A 17,547-nucleotide genomic window follows, 5' to 3' on the forward strand; every position below is an offset into this window, starting at 1 on the left:
ACCAAAAAACTAGGGTGGAACAAAAGTTGGTTATTTATTTTTTCCTCTCATAATCCTCAACCAAACTCTATATACAGTTTTTACTAAAAGTATCTCAGTAACTATACGTTTGATGTTCATTTTTTAGTTTTAGCAGCTCATGAAAAGTTCTATACGATTCATAAAATGGCCAAGTTAAATCTAAATATGATGAAAAAAGGTTAAAAACAATACATACGCTCCTTCTGACGTTAATATTTTGTTGAACAAATTTGAAAAGTTTATGTGGGCTGGAACGTAAGGTTCGCCATGGGTATCCTCTGTTGTAAGAGTTGTAATCCTAATTTGCTGACTTCAGTTCTGCCAAATCCGAAGTGGTTTTTTTTTTTAATCATAAGGAATTTTTGCTTTTATTTTCGACATAAAATAAAAACAATGGATTAGTTTAGAACAAACACCAGCTGTACCACGTTGTCATCCACTTCTAAGAAAGATACAAAGAAAGATTATTATTATTTTTATTTTTATTAACATTATTATTATTATCATCATCATTATTGTTTTTCTTATTATTATTATTGTTATTACTACTGATATTATTGTTATTACTATTACTATTACCATTATTACTATTACTATTACTATTATTACAGCCCCTGGCCTTGATTAAAAAGGTTTGCCGTATCTTTGGGCGTAGGTCCTTGTTCGAACTCTTACGCTTGACTATGACTAATGGCATTGCGCCATCATGCCTTAGAGTTGCTGCGAACGCAGCAGTTAAAACTGATTTAATCACAGCAGAGAGGATTTATGTCACATTTTCTAGAGCTCTACCAAGCTAAATCGTTCACTCTAAGGCACATCTTTTACATTCACATGATGAACATGACTTTTATTTTCTGAATGAACCGTAAATAATCTTCTAAATTTAAATGTTTTTATTACTCGATAATTTACTTTTCCAATCCCACTCTTTAATAAGATGAACATAATTAAAAATGAATAGTTTATATTTGATCCGCTCACAACTTGAATTTGCTTCTCTTGGTGACGCTATATGATAATGGGTGCATTCCAGCATACAGTTCTTTAAAAAACTGTCTATCAACTGACTCATGGTGTATGCTTGCTTATATGCTGAAGTTCCTAAACTCGAATAATCTGTTCTAAAGGGGGCAAAGAGCAAATGTTATTTATCTCTTAAAACTTATACTAAGTCATGTAAATTTTTTTCTTACAATTAAGAAATTAGTTTTCCACTTCTTAGGGAAGTCCCGTAAAAGGAGCCCTTATTTAATAGCATAATTCATTATTTTTGTGATAATTATATTTGTTTGGCTTAAATTAGTTTAGTTTAATTTAAATTGTTCTTTTGATGATTTGTTAATTTTCTATTTAAGGTACATATTCTAGTTAAATTATCACTAATTATTATTATTTTTTAAAGTAAAGCATGGAGCATCTAGAACTAATGCACTGTCTAATTACATATAGCGAAGACTAACTATAATCAAGAACTAAATTTGAAGAACATGATCAACTGGAAGCCCCACTTTACTGAATAGATTTCTGAATTTCATTTTCTAGGCCGTCGTCAAAGGGTTTCATTTGAGTGTGTAAGAAATGTGTTAGACCTACCACTTTGTTTTAAGACTTTTTCTCACGGAATATATAGTTAGTGGGGTTCTGTGGAACTGTGACCTCACGCTACCTTCAACAGATCGTTTTATAAAAGTGACCCAAGTGGGTCTGTTCAATATTGACGGCAACTATCTTTCTAGAACTTATTCCAAGTTTCAAGATTTTTTTTTTAATTGCGGTAAGAGAATGCCGAGGGTATCTGTTCACACCAGATTTTTTAAAATTTTACTGTTGTATAATAATTCTTATTTATTTATCTATTTGTTATTGGAATTTAAAATCTGGCACTTGCGTCCAGATGAGTTTTTGGCCCTTGTCCCTAAGGTGATGGAGTGGGGTTCGCCTGTAGAAACTGCCTCTCGCTAGCTGGGCATCCTACGGTCACACCAGTTAACCGTTCAATTTGGTTTCAGTGCCCAAACAATTCGCCACCTTCATGACTTTATAAAACACGCGGTATTAAAGTCGGTTTATATTATTTTGGTTTTTAGTAGTTACCGTCATTATTTCTATGTTTACGACAAATTAAACGTAAGTATATTTATTATTATTAAAATTTTTATTTGATTTTTCCTCTCAAGGCCTGTGTAGTGTGTGGGTAATCAAAACTCCAAAACAGAAAACCGTAGAGTTCACATTTGATATTATGTTTAGATGCCAGCAGGGGGATTCTATCATAAGGTTTTGGTTAATGTCAGAAAATCGCATTACCACTGTTACTTAATGGGTTTCCCTTTTTCAGTTTTCTTATATAACGTTTAATAGCATTCACTAACACAATGTAAATGGGTGCTTTAAATGAAACTTTCGGAATTTCGAGGTAGTGATCACTTTTGGCTTCTCATATGAAGTGCCATTTTTAGTTTAATATATGGTTTTATGAGTTACGTATTTGCTCTGTTTTTAAGTGCCCATTGATTTTAAACCATACCATAAATTTTCAAAATGGATTGATGAAAAAAAATCTGAGATGAACGTACCACTACGTTCTCTCTCTCTCTCTCTCTCATAATCAAACGAAGTTTATGAAATTAAATTTTCTTTAATTTATTGAAAAATAGAATAAATTTTCACAAATAAAAGCTATCAGGTTGAAGGATTTTAAATCCACTTTGCTAAAGAAGAACTTTGGTAAAGGAGGGGGGGTCAAACTTTATTTCGGCTTCACATTTGACTCCTATAAGTAATGTACAAATGTTAGAATCGTAAAATTTAATGAAAAACTCTTTATAGCAGAGCTTATGTTCACTTCATCCTAAGATCCATGCTTTAGTGTGAAGGAATGTACTACAAATAATTGTCACGGCCCATTCACTATGTAAATCAGTGTGGTCCTAATGGTTAAATTTAGAGGAAATCGTTGGAACCATTTGGAGAAAAATTGCATTAATAGTGAACAATCCAATTATTAAAGTAGCACTTGTAGTCATTTTCTTTAAATTTGTAATTTTTAACCCTTATCAATATTATACAGGGGCTGAGACAGTAAATTAAACTGAAATAGAAATAGAAGGAAGCCTGCCCCACTCTAAAGGTGCACTTAAATGAATTTTTCTTGAAACATGTTTTAAATAAAAGTTTTGAATTTTCACATCTGTCAATGCGCATAATTTGTTAAAAAAAAAATTGAAGTTTATTCCAGAAAATCACCCCCAAAAATTGAATATTCCAATGAACTAAAGTGGTATTAATGTATGGCTCATTTTGTTTAAAAAATTTATTATCCAGTTCTATCGTTGTTAATTAGGTAGACAAAATGTCAAATATGAACTTCCTGAGATTTACCGTTTTTGAATCATTGGCCCATAGAGACCAAATATAAAAAACAAAATAATAATTTTTTCGTATTCAAAGAACATTAAAATGTGTATTCATGTGGCAATGCTTCTTACGATGGATATTCTGTTATTTTCATTTATATAATATGCTACAGAGTTCTATAAACTTAACTATACTTGCTTACGTTGCCATCTTAATGTTAGTTGTAATGTCGCACAACGTTTCTATTATGGGGACTGATTTCAGTCATGTTTTCAATAACCTTTGCCGAACTTTCGGTCTTTAGGGCTTATACTGATTAATATTATTGCACATAGTTACTTTCTCTTAGTAGTTTTACATGGTTGCTAAGTGTAAAACTGTAAACTGCTCAAGGTTAACTGTTAAAGTTTCTTTGGTTGTGACTGTGGCTGACATTTGAGAGTAACATATAATCTACCATGTAATCTAGCTAGAATACTGCGCAAAACTAGTAAGAGAAAGATTGCAATTATTAATTAATCAGTATAAGCCCTAAAGATGTAGTTCCTAGACAAAAGCTCGGCAAGATGAATAAGAAAAATAGGATTGAATTTGGCAATAATTTCTCTACGTTTATAAACTAGCTCAATGTGGACGATGGTTTACTTATCAGAGTTCCATATGCCGCTAAATTTGTCTACTGGTTGTGAGAATTGTTTTACGCCAGTGTAGATGAAAAGTGTTGGGACGTTGCTGCGTTGCGTTAAGTCTTGAAACTATATTTACAAGCATTTGAACATCAGTTCTGAACATGTGTTCCTAACTCATAGCATGGGAGCTGATAATCGATTAGCCTATCTATTTATAGGAGATTGGCACTTGTTACTCTGTGATATCACTTACTAGTTGTTACGCCTTGTGAGAGAAAGTTTTCAATTTTTCAAAGTGATTTTACCGGAAAAATATACCGAGGGCAAAGTGAAATGTTCTCAGCCTAGTCTGCTTTTGTATTTAAAAAATAGCACCAAATTTTCTACATAGTCCCCTTTTAGTGCAAGTTGCCTATCTTTTATCCAATGGATAGTGCGAATTGGAGAGATTTGAATATCGCTATGTTCAGTTCTTAATTAGACACAAAACGTTTCCCAGCCACGATTTTTTTCTGATTGGGAATAGGTGAAAACTGAAGGGTGCCAAGTGTGGTAAATAGGCTGGATGTTACAATTCTTACTTTTCGAATTTCTCAGTTTTCGTATTTCCAGTGCTGAAACTTAATGGCCAGATGCTAGATTGCCCTAATGATAAATGATTTTCTTTTGTAATGCAGTCCACTTCTTACAAATTTTTTCATCCAGTTGCTCCAGAAAACTTGTAATATTCGCCAATTGTTTCACTCTGTGCAAGGTAATAAAAAGAAATCTCTTTTGCATCCCGGCTATGGCTTTACTGATCGATGAAACGACTTCCATCCTTTGCTGTATTTTAGATTGCTGTATCTTTTCAGGTGAGTTGTGATGGCTCCACATCTCATCAACAATACTCCAAAACTTTATACAGTTGGATTTTTTATAAACATTTGTTTTATAAAATTTATTTTCATTTTTGTTTTTCGTACGTATTTAACATATTGCAGCATCCACCTCGCACAAAATACTCCCTCATATTTAATTCTAGAAGTAAAATGTGGCGTACCCTCCACTGAATTCACTAAATATCTGTTTCACTGAATAGGGGTTCCAACCTATGTATGTAATAGTAGTGCGAATTCAATGTGTCTCTAAAATTCGGTGTTCCAAAGATTCGCCTGTTTGCATTATCTCCGAAACGATTACTTTTTAACATTCGTTTACCGACTACTAAACAACCTATATTTATAAAATATAATACCTCAAATATATATATATATATATAGTTAATACAAAATTTGTAGAATAGATAATGTTACATATTTTATTTTATATTCAAGGGTTTGTAAATTAAGAACAAAGAATAATAACCATGTTTAACAGCACTTCTGCCCCTAGTTTATTAGCGAATTTTGAACTGAAAACCAACAATGAAAAGACATTCGATCCATTAGATTTTGTTCAGCCTTCTACTTGTGATTCAGAAACTATTCCAGCTCGTAGAAACAGTTCACTAGTAAAAACTACTGAGTGATTTCTCGCATTTACCACTCTGAAGTTTTCTAATTTCATATGGAGTTACAAATTTTTATATATTGGGTTTTTATAGTTAATTATATTAAATATCTAAGCGCCACGGTAGCCGAGCGGTTAAAGGCAAGACCAGCAAACTTACGATGTGTTGAGGTACTGGGTTCGATTCTCAGTCTCCTTGGATTTTATTTTATGGCTAATGAAATCAATTTATAGTAAAGGTCGCCTCCTCCATGACACCTGGTTTGGTAGGTAGAGTAAAGCTCGCTACTATATTAAATATGTTTTATATGTCGGATGTGTTTGAAATTCTTTGATGAAAATTGTACTTCAAGAGGGGCTTAGGGACATCACACTGAGCATTCAGTAAAAAGTCAATTTTTAGAAGAACGGTTGATAAGTGCACTAGAAGAAAGATATGCCATCGTTCGCACCAGGTTTTAGTTTACATCGGAGAAAATCTTTTACGCAGTGGCTATCTTTCCGCATTAATTTCTTTGCTCAGTTTTCCGTTCTCAATGATATTCACGCCCTAAATTTTAATACAGGGAACGTGCTCTTTGTGATCTTTGAAGGAGGTGATCATTTGCATCTATGTCTTGTAAGAGGAAGTACTGCAATTAAACAGATTTTCGATCTTGAGTTGTCATCGAAGATAACGTATTGAGGTGTATTGAGTACCACTTTTTACAAATTGGTGCCTGCCTTTCTGTCAGTGAGAGAACGAACAGTGTGACGCAAAAAACTGGAAATAGCAACTAATTCAAATTTCAGCTTCTCTCCAGGAAGACATTTCTCATTTTGTTTATTCCTACGGTTTTACCTCCTACATGATAATCTTGCCTATCTCTTGCGAGACAATTTAGGTGAAAACGATTTGAGCACCAAGTCAGTAATATTCTTGTACACTTCAAATGCAAAAGAAAAAAAAACAATTTAAATGCTTTTAGTGGGAATCATGATTACTCCCGACGTACCTATACTTAATCTTATCGTGATTTATGATAAGGCCCATGGTTGAAGCTACTCTAAGAATCAAAGCTGGTAATAGATTTTTTTTTGGCTCCATAAAGATATAATAATCGCAGCGCGATCTCTAAAAAACGAAAAGAAGACTATATGTATAACTCTTATCCACCCAGTATTCTCCCCATACTTGGGCTATTTCCAAAGCCAATGTAAAAAATCTCCCTGTATTTGAAACGAACTTTCTCGCGGCGCGGTGAGAGAGGAGGATTTATGAAGAAGAAAAAGAAGGAATGCGTAGTTACATGAATTAGTTTGGAGAAGCGGAAGTGGTAGGTAGTAGGCAAGTCAAAGAGGTTGATAGATATAAGTTGGGCAGACTCAGATTTGGGTGGCTCGATCGTCTGTCTGTCATCGAGCAATGTTTTAGAAACCTTGTGATTAGAGAGCAGTTGCGCTAACAGAGAGATGGATTAGACACATTAAGAACAATTCAGATAGTAGACCCATAGAGTTTTCAAAAAAATTGTTGCTTAAAAGGAAGAGAGTTGTACTAAGAGTTAAGTATTAAAAGAAGGTTTTTATTTGTCAGTATGATTGGGTTAAAATTGTATTGCGAGTGAACATTCAGCTTTTACTGGCAGTGTAAATGGATTTATATGAAATAGGCAATCAGGGACTGCTCACCTACTTATTCTATTCCAAAAATAATGTCCCCACGTTGAAGGTTAGTTTGTCAAGGAAATGCCACGTTAACCTATATTAAAAATAATTTAATACTCTAGATTAAATTCTCCACAGTGCTATTCTTTATAATTAATAATTTATTATTTCTAATGAAGAAGATCATCTTGATATAGAATCTGTTATTGCGTTGAGGTAATAAAACTGCAATTATGAATAAACTTACCATAATAATATTTTTTATCATACTGGGACGTTTTTGAAACTTTAATCAAAACAGAATATAACGCCTCTTAGGTTAAGTGTCTATAATTGAAAAGTTAAAATAGCGGACTAATTTCCAAAAAGCAATAATTTTGCAGTAATAATTTTTAGTCGCTCTTAAACTCGACACGAGACTAAGCTGGACTCAAAAGATTACACTAAAAATAAGTCACTCGAGAACTCCCCGGGAAAAAGTTTCAAGTAAAAGTGATTGCTATTTAGGTGAGTAAACAGTGTACCAAGTTAAGAGAAATCGCTGAACTATGCTTTTACTTCTGTGCTGACTGACACTTGGCAATCACAGCGTACCTATCAATCTGGTCGAGCCATCTATCCGAATACCTATCTCCTGGGACGTTCCAGTCTCTTAGGCTTGCCTAACATTATTGTCTTCGTCGTCTAACTTTGCATTATGCGTCGCACCTCTTGGTCTGTTCACCGGTGATAAAACACCCTCTTATTTCATGATTGTAGCGCAAGGATTTGCTTTAGATCTCACACGAGCTTGGAATTTTATTAATCTAGTTTAATTCTTATTAATGCTATGGTAGATGTTAAAGCCTTAAACAAAATAGCACTTTAAAAAACCTCAAAAACTATCTAAAATTTATTTTCGAGGGAAAAGTAGATAAAAAAGGCCTCTTGAAAGCTGCGGGGAAGGTCTGGAACTAGAGAGTAATTACTCACCAACATTAGCTGCCTTTATCAACTTAGGTGAGGGCTTAGTCGGTAAGTAAAAATTGGGTGGAAGGTCCAAAGGAAGTCTCTTAAGGACTTACATTTTTAGAGTCCTGAACTATTTTGTGTCCCCTAGCTTGGCATGCGAAACTGACCAGATTTTGTATTTCAAATATCAACAGTATGTAACTACGCTGCTTCGGGTCTCAGATGGTGGGATATTTGCCTGATCAGCAGATCGCCCACATCGTACCTCACAACTACCCACACCTACCAAACTTCTATAGCAGGCATCCTCTAATTTTCCTACAAACTAATAAATAAAAATACCTAATATTTGTAAACAGAAGTTTGGCCAAAATAGAACCTAAAATTTTTCTAATAAAAAGTAATTTAAGTCAAAACAATTTGAAAAATATTTGGCACAATTCTCCCTTATATCTTTATTCTGATTAATGGTTGTTTTAGATGTCACATTAATTTAAAAGAAATTGTTTTTCTGACAGATACTTTTTTTTTTTTTAAAGAGATACTGAACCTAAAAAATTTATTTGCGAACAATGTATCAACTCATTTTTCGTTTAGATGAAGAGTTAACAACACTTAAATCATTGTCAATACTCTAGTTCTTGTCAATACTTCGCGTTCGAAGTAAGTTTGTTAAAAGTAAATATCTTGACAACAGTAAATAATTTCTACAATTGAAAAAAATATCTGGTGAACACTCACTCGACTTTCTCTTAGTACCATTCTCAAGGTTCTAACTCATTAATAGTCTTCAAACTCGGAATCTGCTGTGAACACTCACTCGACTTTCTCTTAGTACCATTCTCAAGGTTCTAACTCATTAATAGTCTTCAAACTCGGAATCTGCTGTGAACACTCACTCGACTTTCTCTTAGTACCATTCTCAAGGTTCTAACTCATTAATAGTCTTCAAACTCGGAATCTGCTGTGAACACTCACTCGACTTTCTCTTAGTACCATTCTCAAGGTTCTAACTCATTAATAGTCTTCAAACTCGGAATCTGCTGTGAACACTCGCACGACTTTCACTTAGTGCCATTCTCAAGGTTCTAACTCATTAATAGTCTTCAAACTCGGAATCTGCTGTGAACACTCACACGACTTTCTCTTAGTGCCATTCTCAAGGTTCTAACTCATTAATAGTCTTCAAACTCGGAATTTTTGTCTCCTAGTAATTCTTACCAATATTATAATTTTTTAAATCGTATATTACTCTGAAATGTAACGTTACAGAGCTACTACTTCTACTACTACTATTAGCCTACCCTAACAATTAGAATATAAAATATTCTATAAAACCTAAAAGCCGAATAAACCAGCCTCTAAAAAAAGATGAAATGTCTATAAAAGGTTAGAATTAAAGAAAACACTCTTACTATGGAGGTATAATACAATAGAAATTAATAATTTATTAATAAAAAAACGGGGTCTAGGTGGCGAAGACTTCTTAAAGACTAGCAAAGCTTAGTAAAATATGCGTCTGAAATTTTTTAATACGCGCACGTGATAGCCATACATTTTGGCCGGTAATATTATTTGGAAAGAGTTTAGAGGTCGCGGTGGGTAGAGGGGTTGTACCACTTAAAATGTAAAGAGAAATTGTGCAAATAGGTGTGTTTCGGTTACTGAGTCATGCTTTATAATTAACCTAGAGGATTCCGACGAGGTATGATCTTTAGCCCGATTAGACGGTTCTAAATTTAGGGTTACATTCTTTCAAAATAATGGCAAAACAGACATAAAAACAAAACAATAAACAACAATAACAAAAAAAAAAAAATAGTGCGAACTTTCTCACACCGTTATTCTCTAGGTTCTAGATCGTAAATTATCGTCAAACAACGAACATTTGAATATTGATTACTTACGGCAATTACACAGTGTTTGGCTTTGGAATAAATAAAAACCCAAACTCTAGTGGCCATGGGAAGAATCAATCGTTTCTCGGCTTTGTTTCTACAAAGACTCTTGTGACAAGACGTAGGAACACATCATCTTAAGCTGCAGAACCCATGAGTGGAAGAGAAGTAAACATGAAGAAGGGATATGACTGCAGGAAAGGACGGCTAGTCTCCGTTAAAATTTTGCAGTGTAAATTCAAAACAGAATTTATTATTATTATTGATTTTATTATAATTCATAAATATAAACATAGATAATCTTTAATAGAAAAAGAGAAAAAAATTGTCAAAGTTGGGTGTTTTTCAACGTTACGCTTTTTCGTGCAGTTTTTGATGATCAACCCTTATACAACTGTCCTGCCGGACAGTTTTAATAAAATAATTACAATTATTTATAACACTTATTTATTTATTTAGTGAGATATTTGTTTCTCGACTCAACTAACTTTATCGCCTTATATTTATCCATTTAAAATATATCCATTTAAATATACTGATAGAAAGTTGGAATTGTGGACTATTGAAGAAGTAATCGACTACTATGATTGTTCATATTTTCGCAGGATTTACCTATTAAGACAGGAGATACAACAATTAAATATTTTAATAATATTATTAAAAATACTATATGTTTTAGTTCCTTGTTGCATTGTAAATTAATCGGATCCATTTGGATGAAGATAATTAACAAATATTGTAAAATTATGTTGAATTTCGCGGTTCACGGCGTGCCGCCGGTTGGCCATCACTGCCCCGTTGAAGTCCCAAGGCTGAAAGCTTGGCAATAATTAAATAAATAATTATGGCTTAAATTGGCAATAATCTGTCTTTCCTTTAAATTTTATTTTTGGTTTGACGAAATTACTAATGTGCCTCAGTGTGCAACTTCCTCGGCATAACACAAAATTAAAAAAAGTATTCTAACCTGTTCGACTGCAACTGTTAACTTCAACTTTCAGAGTTCTTATGAACGCCAAACAAGCAACACCACTTACTTAAATTAAAGAGCTGCACTGAAATCTAATAGTCAATTTCTGCATGGTCTGCTATGGAGCTATAGCTATAGGCTGGATAATTATTGGAAATTAGGATGTACAATCTTCTAAGTTAGACAATAATTCTGAAGATAGCAGCACAATGCTACAGGCGGATAGTTGCCAAATTTATTGACAGCAAACTAATCAATTTAGCAGGATTTGATGACATTTTAACATATGTACTCTATTCACCAATAGACCACTTGACGTGGGCCACTCAATTTTTCTTTGTATTATTTGAATATAATTTTGGTACTATATGATTTGATTTGTAAAGTACAATTAATCTTTTATGATGACGACAAATAATTGCGAATTTCATTTTTTTTTCCACATTTTTAAGCTATCGACCAAGGGACTAGGTCATCTTCAGAAATTATGCAATTACAATTTGTTTTTGTTACATAATTTAAAACTGTACTTAACATTCTTTTTATCTGCATAACAGCTAGTATAAGATCAGTGAGGTAACCTCCAAGTTTTTATACAAGCAAAAAGGTGTAAATACTGTTATAAATTATATTATCGAAACCAATGGGCAATGTTTAATTAGATAAGTCCTGAATATGACCTTGTCCCAAGCTTGACAAAAAATATTATTGAAGTTGGCAATAATCTTCCTTCCCATATAGTTCCTATATACTCGTAGTTATATTATTTTTACTTTAATGCATTTCTGGGGAAAATCTTTTTAGGACAGGTATGGGAAATGGGAGGATGTTCCCTCTTAAATGTCACGTCATGGTAATTACAGTTTTTAAAAATGTATGAGTTAGAAGTTTGAGAATTGTAGTTAGGGAGAGTCGTGTGAATGTTCTGCCAGATTTCTTTCGGTAAACGTTTATAAAATTTTAGTCAGATATGTTTTATATATTTATATTTATATTTATTTATATATTTATAGGTTTCTGTTGTGAGTTCTAAACGACTTAGTATTCATACATACATCTGGGGTTAATCTTCTATACAAATTAAATAAAAAATAATTATTTAAATTTATAGAATAGAGTAATGTGAGGCAAGGCTATGCCTTAGCGTGCCTCCTGTTTAACCTGGCGCTGGAAAAGGTGGTAAGAAATCGACAGAATCAGACAGATGGCACCATATTCAACAAGTCTGTTCACTGCTTGCCTATGCTGATGACAAAGACATAATTGGAAGATCATTCAGAACCGTGGAGGAAGCGTTTCTAGCTTTGGAAGGCCCAGTTAGAAGGATGGGACTCGCCCTCAATGAAAAGAAGACCAAGTACATGGTAACAGGTCGGAGTACACCAACCACAAGTCAGGTGACCATTGGCTGCTACACATTCGAAAATGTGAACGAGTTCGTTCACCTGGGTTCCCTGGTGGACGAAGATACTGACGTATCAGCCGAAATAAGACGAAGGATTGTAGCGGACAGATGCTACTTTGGGCTTCGGAAACATTTGGAAAGTCACTTGATATCAAGACAGACGAAGGCTGCGATTTGTACAAGACCATGATTCGTCCAGTCTTGACATACGGCTCTAAAACTTGGACCACATTTAAGACAGACGAGAGAGCCCTTTTCTAGTTTTTGGGAGGAAAACACTGTAGCAAATTTCCGGCCCAGCGCGCGTTGGACAAGAATGAATGTCTCCAACGAACAGCTGCATGCGCTGTTTAAAGAAATAGATGTGGTCAAATTTATGAAGTTGGCTAGATTTCGGTGGCCGGGACATGTGGCTTGGATGAGGGACGAGGACATCCCAAAAAAGGTGACGAAAGAGCACCTTCTTGGAGATTTGGGAGGCCGAGGCTGCGGTGTTGCTGGTGATGCGAGAACGATATTGAATATCACCAACTTGACAGCGGCAGCACAGAACAGGCTGGCTGACGAATACTGGTTAAGGAGGCCAAGACTCAGCAATGAGTTGTAGTTCTGTGAATGATGGTTTATAGAAGAGCTGAAGCTAGGTGAGGAAAAGTTGGCAACGTGAGGGCCTGCCTTGGGAATGAGAAGTGATGCGACAGTCTTACCACCGGTCAACTTTCGCTATTAATCCACAAAATAAAATTTTATTGAAAATATATGATCGAGTGTATTGGATTCTCGACAGTACTAATTTAGCTAGTTGGCCTATTGCCAAAAACGTTGACCATCTAATAGAGTTAGGTAACTGTGAACGCAGACCTTGGACCGATATTTGTTTGCCTACACCGTCCAAAAAAATAATATTTATTCCAAGCTGACTTTGACGGCTGTATAAAACTGCCAATGCCGTTAATCTATGATTCTGGCATGTACAAGAAAATTAACAATGTTAATACATAAGTATGTATCTGTCTGTTTTAAAACAACTTTTATTTGCGTTATGTAACGCCTGTTTGAAGCCACTTTTAGGTGCTTTGTATAGCATTAGTACCAAATGTCAAATTTCAATATGGGGGTTCGTGTTGCTCACCAGTCGAAAAAATCACAATCGAAATTTTCTTCATGACTCTTACTGCAATCTCAAGGTACTGGATTCCATATCTATTTTTTTACAAAGTGTTGGGTGCATTCAATACAACTCTTAAAACGGTCTTTTTTAAGGAATCGTGATGCCCTAACGGTCCAAAAAGTTCCTACTTATTCAATTTCCTTGAAGAAATAAGGAACTTTTTAAGTTCTTCCCTACCTAATGCTTATTAATTTTATTTGAAGCATTTTCGTAGGAGACTTGATTTTTTGGTTAGTTTTTATACTTAAACTTTTTAGGTACAATGTATACTTTAATTTTTATTACTAAAAAGCACAGAACCTAGAACTTTTGGAAGAAATATTGTATCATGATTATTGGAAAAACTTTTAAAATGAAAAGATTAGGGACTTTGAAGGCGCCACGCTAGCCGAGCGGTTAGAGGCGAGACCTGCGAAGATAATGTGTATTGTGCTACTGGGTTCGATTCCCGGTCTTAGGCCTTGGAGGTTATTTAATGGTTAATAAAGTATGTTTGCTAGTCGCCTCCGTCCACGACACCTAATTGGTAGTTGGACGTTAAGCCCCGCCTGAAAAAAATAGGCGTTTACTTTACTTCACTTACTTTAAGGACTTTATAGTCCAAAACTTTTAGGCAAAAGTACGGTTTCACTAACTTAAAATTTTTAGATTCAATAATAGAATTCCAAATCTAAAGTGCGAAGTTGCTGCTAAGATTTCTGAATTTCTTGATGACGGCTCTAATAATTTTCATCAACTGGGGCGAGCCAACTGCTTTTTTTCTAAACAATTACTTTTTTGGAAAAAATTATTTGATCTGTTTTAGGTTGATAAGAATGAACTGAAAATAACTACACAATTAGTTACCTTAAGTGAAATGTGTAGGAAGCACGAAAATGGCAGTACTTAGTTAAAAATAAACTAAATTACTAATAAACTGACCAAATCTTGTATGAGTAAGTCGGAGTAGGCTCCGCCCCTAGGAAATAATTTACAATTAGGATCCGGTGACTTCCGAAAGTTACAAGAATTTAGTTACCACAGCTCTCAAGTTTTTTCACAAACTGCATCAATGAAAGAATTATTGCTGCAAATAGATGCAAATTTGGTTCGATCAAGTTTATGTAGAGCAGTCTGTACTCTAGGAAGTCTAAAATTACGGTGTGCAAGGTGCTTATTCTGCCAATCTTAACAGCTTATCGTTCTCAATCCTAGACAATTCTCAACGTAACTTCTTTAAAATATTTTGGATCCAGTGAAAGAAGGTAATTTCAATTTCAAAGTACAAGAAAGTATATGACATAAATTGTATGGAGAAGTTGATGTTTTGAAAATTAGACTGAGCAGATTTTGCTGGAGAGGCCATGTGGTTGAAATGGGTAAAGCATGAACAGCAAGCTTTTTTAGACTCAGTCCCAGGTGGCTAGCTCGCTAACTACGCGAGAAATTTTCTAGTTGCTTGAAATTGGATAACAGCCTGCCTTCATACATACAACTGGAAAAGACGAATTGATTGGGCCAAATCGTTGGCTAAATTGGGATGAGTTAGCTCAATGAAGCTAGTAACAAGTTCAGTAAAATTAGGCATTCGAGAAATTGTGATTTACAATTGTGAGTATTAAGTAAGAGAAAGTCGAGAGGGTGTTCACTGCGGGTTTCTTTTCTCAACTCTAAAACACCTCATACAGCATACAGCGTACCTACGGTGTGAAACATTTTTCTTTTTGAAGTTTTGTAAAAACGTGAGTTCCTTAACATTGTCAGTTTCACTAGCAAGTAAGGGAAAGTAAGAAAATTTTGCTCTTACTTTGCAACTATTGGTAAATAGCTAAAATAATGGAAACAAATTCTTTCTGGCAACTTACTGATAATTTTAAAAATAGATATTGAATAGATTCTTCAGAGGGCAGGTCTATTTAAATGTTCAGTTCCGGGACAAGATGGCCGCCGCTTGCCCTGTCTCTCTCACACACACACGGTCCAATTGTTTGCACAAAGATTCAATTAATGTGCCCAAGTTGGTCAGCTAATTATATATGATTTTGTACTATGAAGCAACGCTAATTTCTTAAGTCAAGAATATAAGACGGATGACAGACAACTAAAATCCCCATGGCCCTCAAAGCTGGAGAGATATAATTTCATAAATGAAACGCAGAAATTTCCTTAGATTGTCCTCTTTAATTAAATGCCTTCATTTTTCAACATAATCGCCAAAAACTGAATTTGTCGTTCCCAACGATAAACTACACGGATAATGAGCAATTTCGCAGCAAACGAATATAATCTACAGAGAAACTTGGGTAATAATAAAGGATGTTAATTTTTTTAGAAAGGCTCTGCACCGTACAAAAATAGCCATAGCTTAAGAAAATAGTAAACCTTAGTGCTACGCAGTATTGATTTCAAAATTTTAGGGCAGGAGATGTGACTTTTGAAAGTAAGTTCACGGTTCCTTGACTCAATTTTTTGAACAGAAGCTGACTTTATATTTTTTTCAAAGACTGTATACAATTTTTTCTTTTTTATTTATAGTGTTTCAGTATCGCGTCATTCTTAATTCCAATCATAAAGTATATTTAAGTATATTTTTAAGAAGCCAAAATAGCCGAGCGGTCAGACGCGAGGCTCGCAAAGCTAAACTGTATTGTGGTAGTACTGGGTCTGTTTTTTTAATAGTTAATATTATGAGAAATTTATATTAAAGTATGTTTGCTAGCCGCCTCCGTTCGCGACACCTAATTTGGTACTTGGACATAAAGTCTCCTGAATAAATAGGCATTGCTTTACTCTTAATGACATTTTTATAGGAATATTTATCGGTCATAACCATAACACAATTTTGGAAACTCATCTGACAGTTCCTCAGCAACTCTAGGTCTCCCTATGAGAGCTCCGCCACCGACCTGAGTTTACGAAAACCAAAATTGTGCTTTCCTGACAGAAAGAGCGTATTAACCAAACACAAATATATGTTTGGTGCCCCTGCGATATTTCTGAACAGACCTCTACCTCAAATGTGCCACAATTGTCTAAGTGTTCATATGTGAAAGCTGAGGCAAGTGGGAGCAAGTGGTCAAGTAAACCCTCTACAGCGCAATGTGATCAAATACTACTGTTTGTCAGATTTGTTAGTGTAATTGATTTTGACAGACTGTTTGTTATTACCAAGAACTTTTTTCATATTGTTAAAACGTTGGAGTCGTTTAAGAGGTAATATAAAAGAAAAGGAAAATATCTATTCAGAATAGAGGCATTTCCATTTGATCGTTTTTACCAAAAACTTTAATTCACCAGGATGTACCTAACAAATATCAATTTTGAATTATCTGTCATTTTCCATTTTTAGTTATGCTTACCCAAGACAGACAAATGGGCCAATTTTATTTAATCATTTATTTGTACTCAAGAAACCTCAACACGTGTAGTTCTGTGAAAATTCAATTTAAGAAACTGACACGATTGCATAACTTTCTCTTACTAATTGTTGTCAATGTGTAATTTGTTAAAATAAGAGTACCTATGTAATGTGTTTTGTTTAGTGTGTGTACCCTTGCCTGATTTGCACGTATTGTTTTCTGTGTTCCAGCTGTCACATATGAAGTAAACGTGAAAATATTTTCGAAAAATTCTGCACAATGAGCTATCATTCGATATCGAAACAAATGTCGTCACAAACGACTACAATAGTGTCCACAACGACCAAAGGTAAATAAGATTAAATCAGAAGAAACAATTGATTTTTTTAAACTATTGCATTGTTGAGATTTTTTATAAGTAACCAAAATTAGTGCCGTGTAGAAGCGAAAATTTATTTGTCCAATGGGGAATATAGGTAAAGACAATCGTCATTAAAAAAAATTTAAAAAATATTAAACTGGTAAATTTCCCATAGATTGAAAACCTACCCAGAGCCACTTAAGATCACAAGCACACTATAATTTTAAACATTAATTAGTGTTTCCTTGCATATTATATCCATACAAAATAGTCAGTTCAATTGTGTCACATGATATGTTCAATCT

General features: G+C 34.2%; 1 protein-coding gene across 8 annotated transcripts in view; it reads left to right on the forward strand.

The window, feature by feature from the left end:
• Positions 1–17,547, forward strand: part of Obsc (Obscurin) — a 226,868-nt gene that overhangs the window by 12,647 nt on the left and 196,674 nt on the right. For 6 of the 8 annotated variants that reach the window (XM_074138258.1, XM_074138266.1, XM_074138267.1 and 3 more), the window contains exons 1-2: positions 1,995–2,151; positions 17,112–17,230. In XM_074138258.1, coding sequence (XP_073994359.1) covers positions 17,161–17,230 — 70 coding nt within the window. In that variant the 5' untranslated portion in view covers positions 1,995–2,151; positions 17,112–17,160. Of the gene's footprint in view, positions 1–1,994; positions 2,152–17,111; positions 17,231–17,547 lie in introns of those variants that run through there. The other 2 variants (XM_074138259.1, XM_074138261.1) reach the window with 2 other exon arrangements.

This window comes from Rhodnius prolixus, unplaced genomic scaffold (assembly GCF_049639745.1).
Source record: "Rhodnius prolixus isolate KJV_2025 unplaced genomic scaffold, Rpr scaffold_11, whole genome shotgun sequence".
NCBI lineage: Eukaryota > Metazoa > Arthropoda > Insecta > Hemiptera > Reduviidae > Rhodnius > Rhodnius prolixus.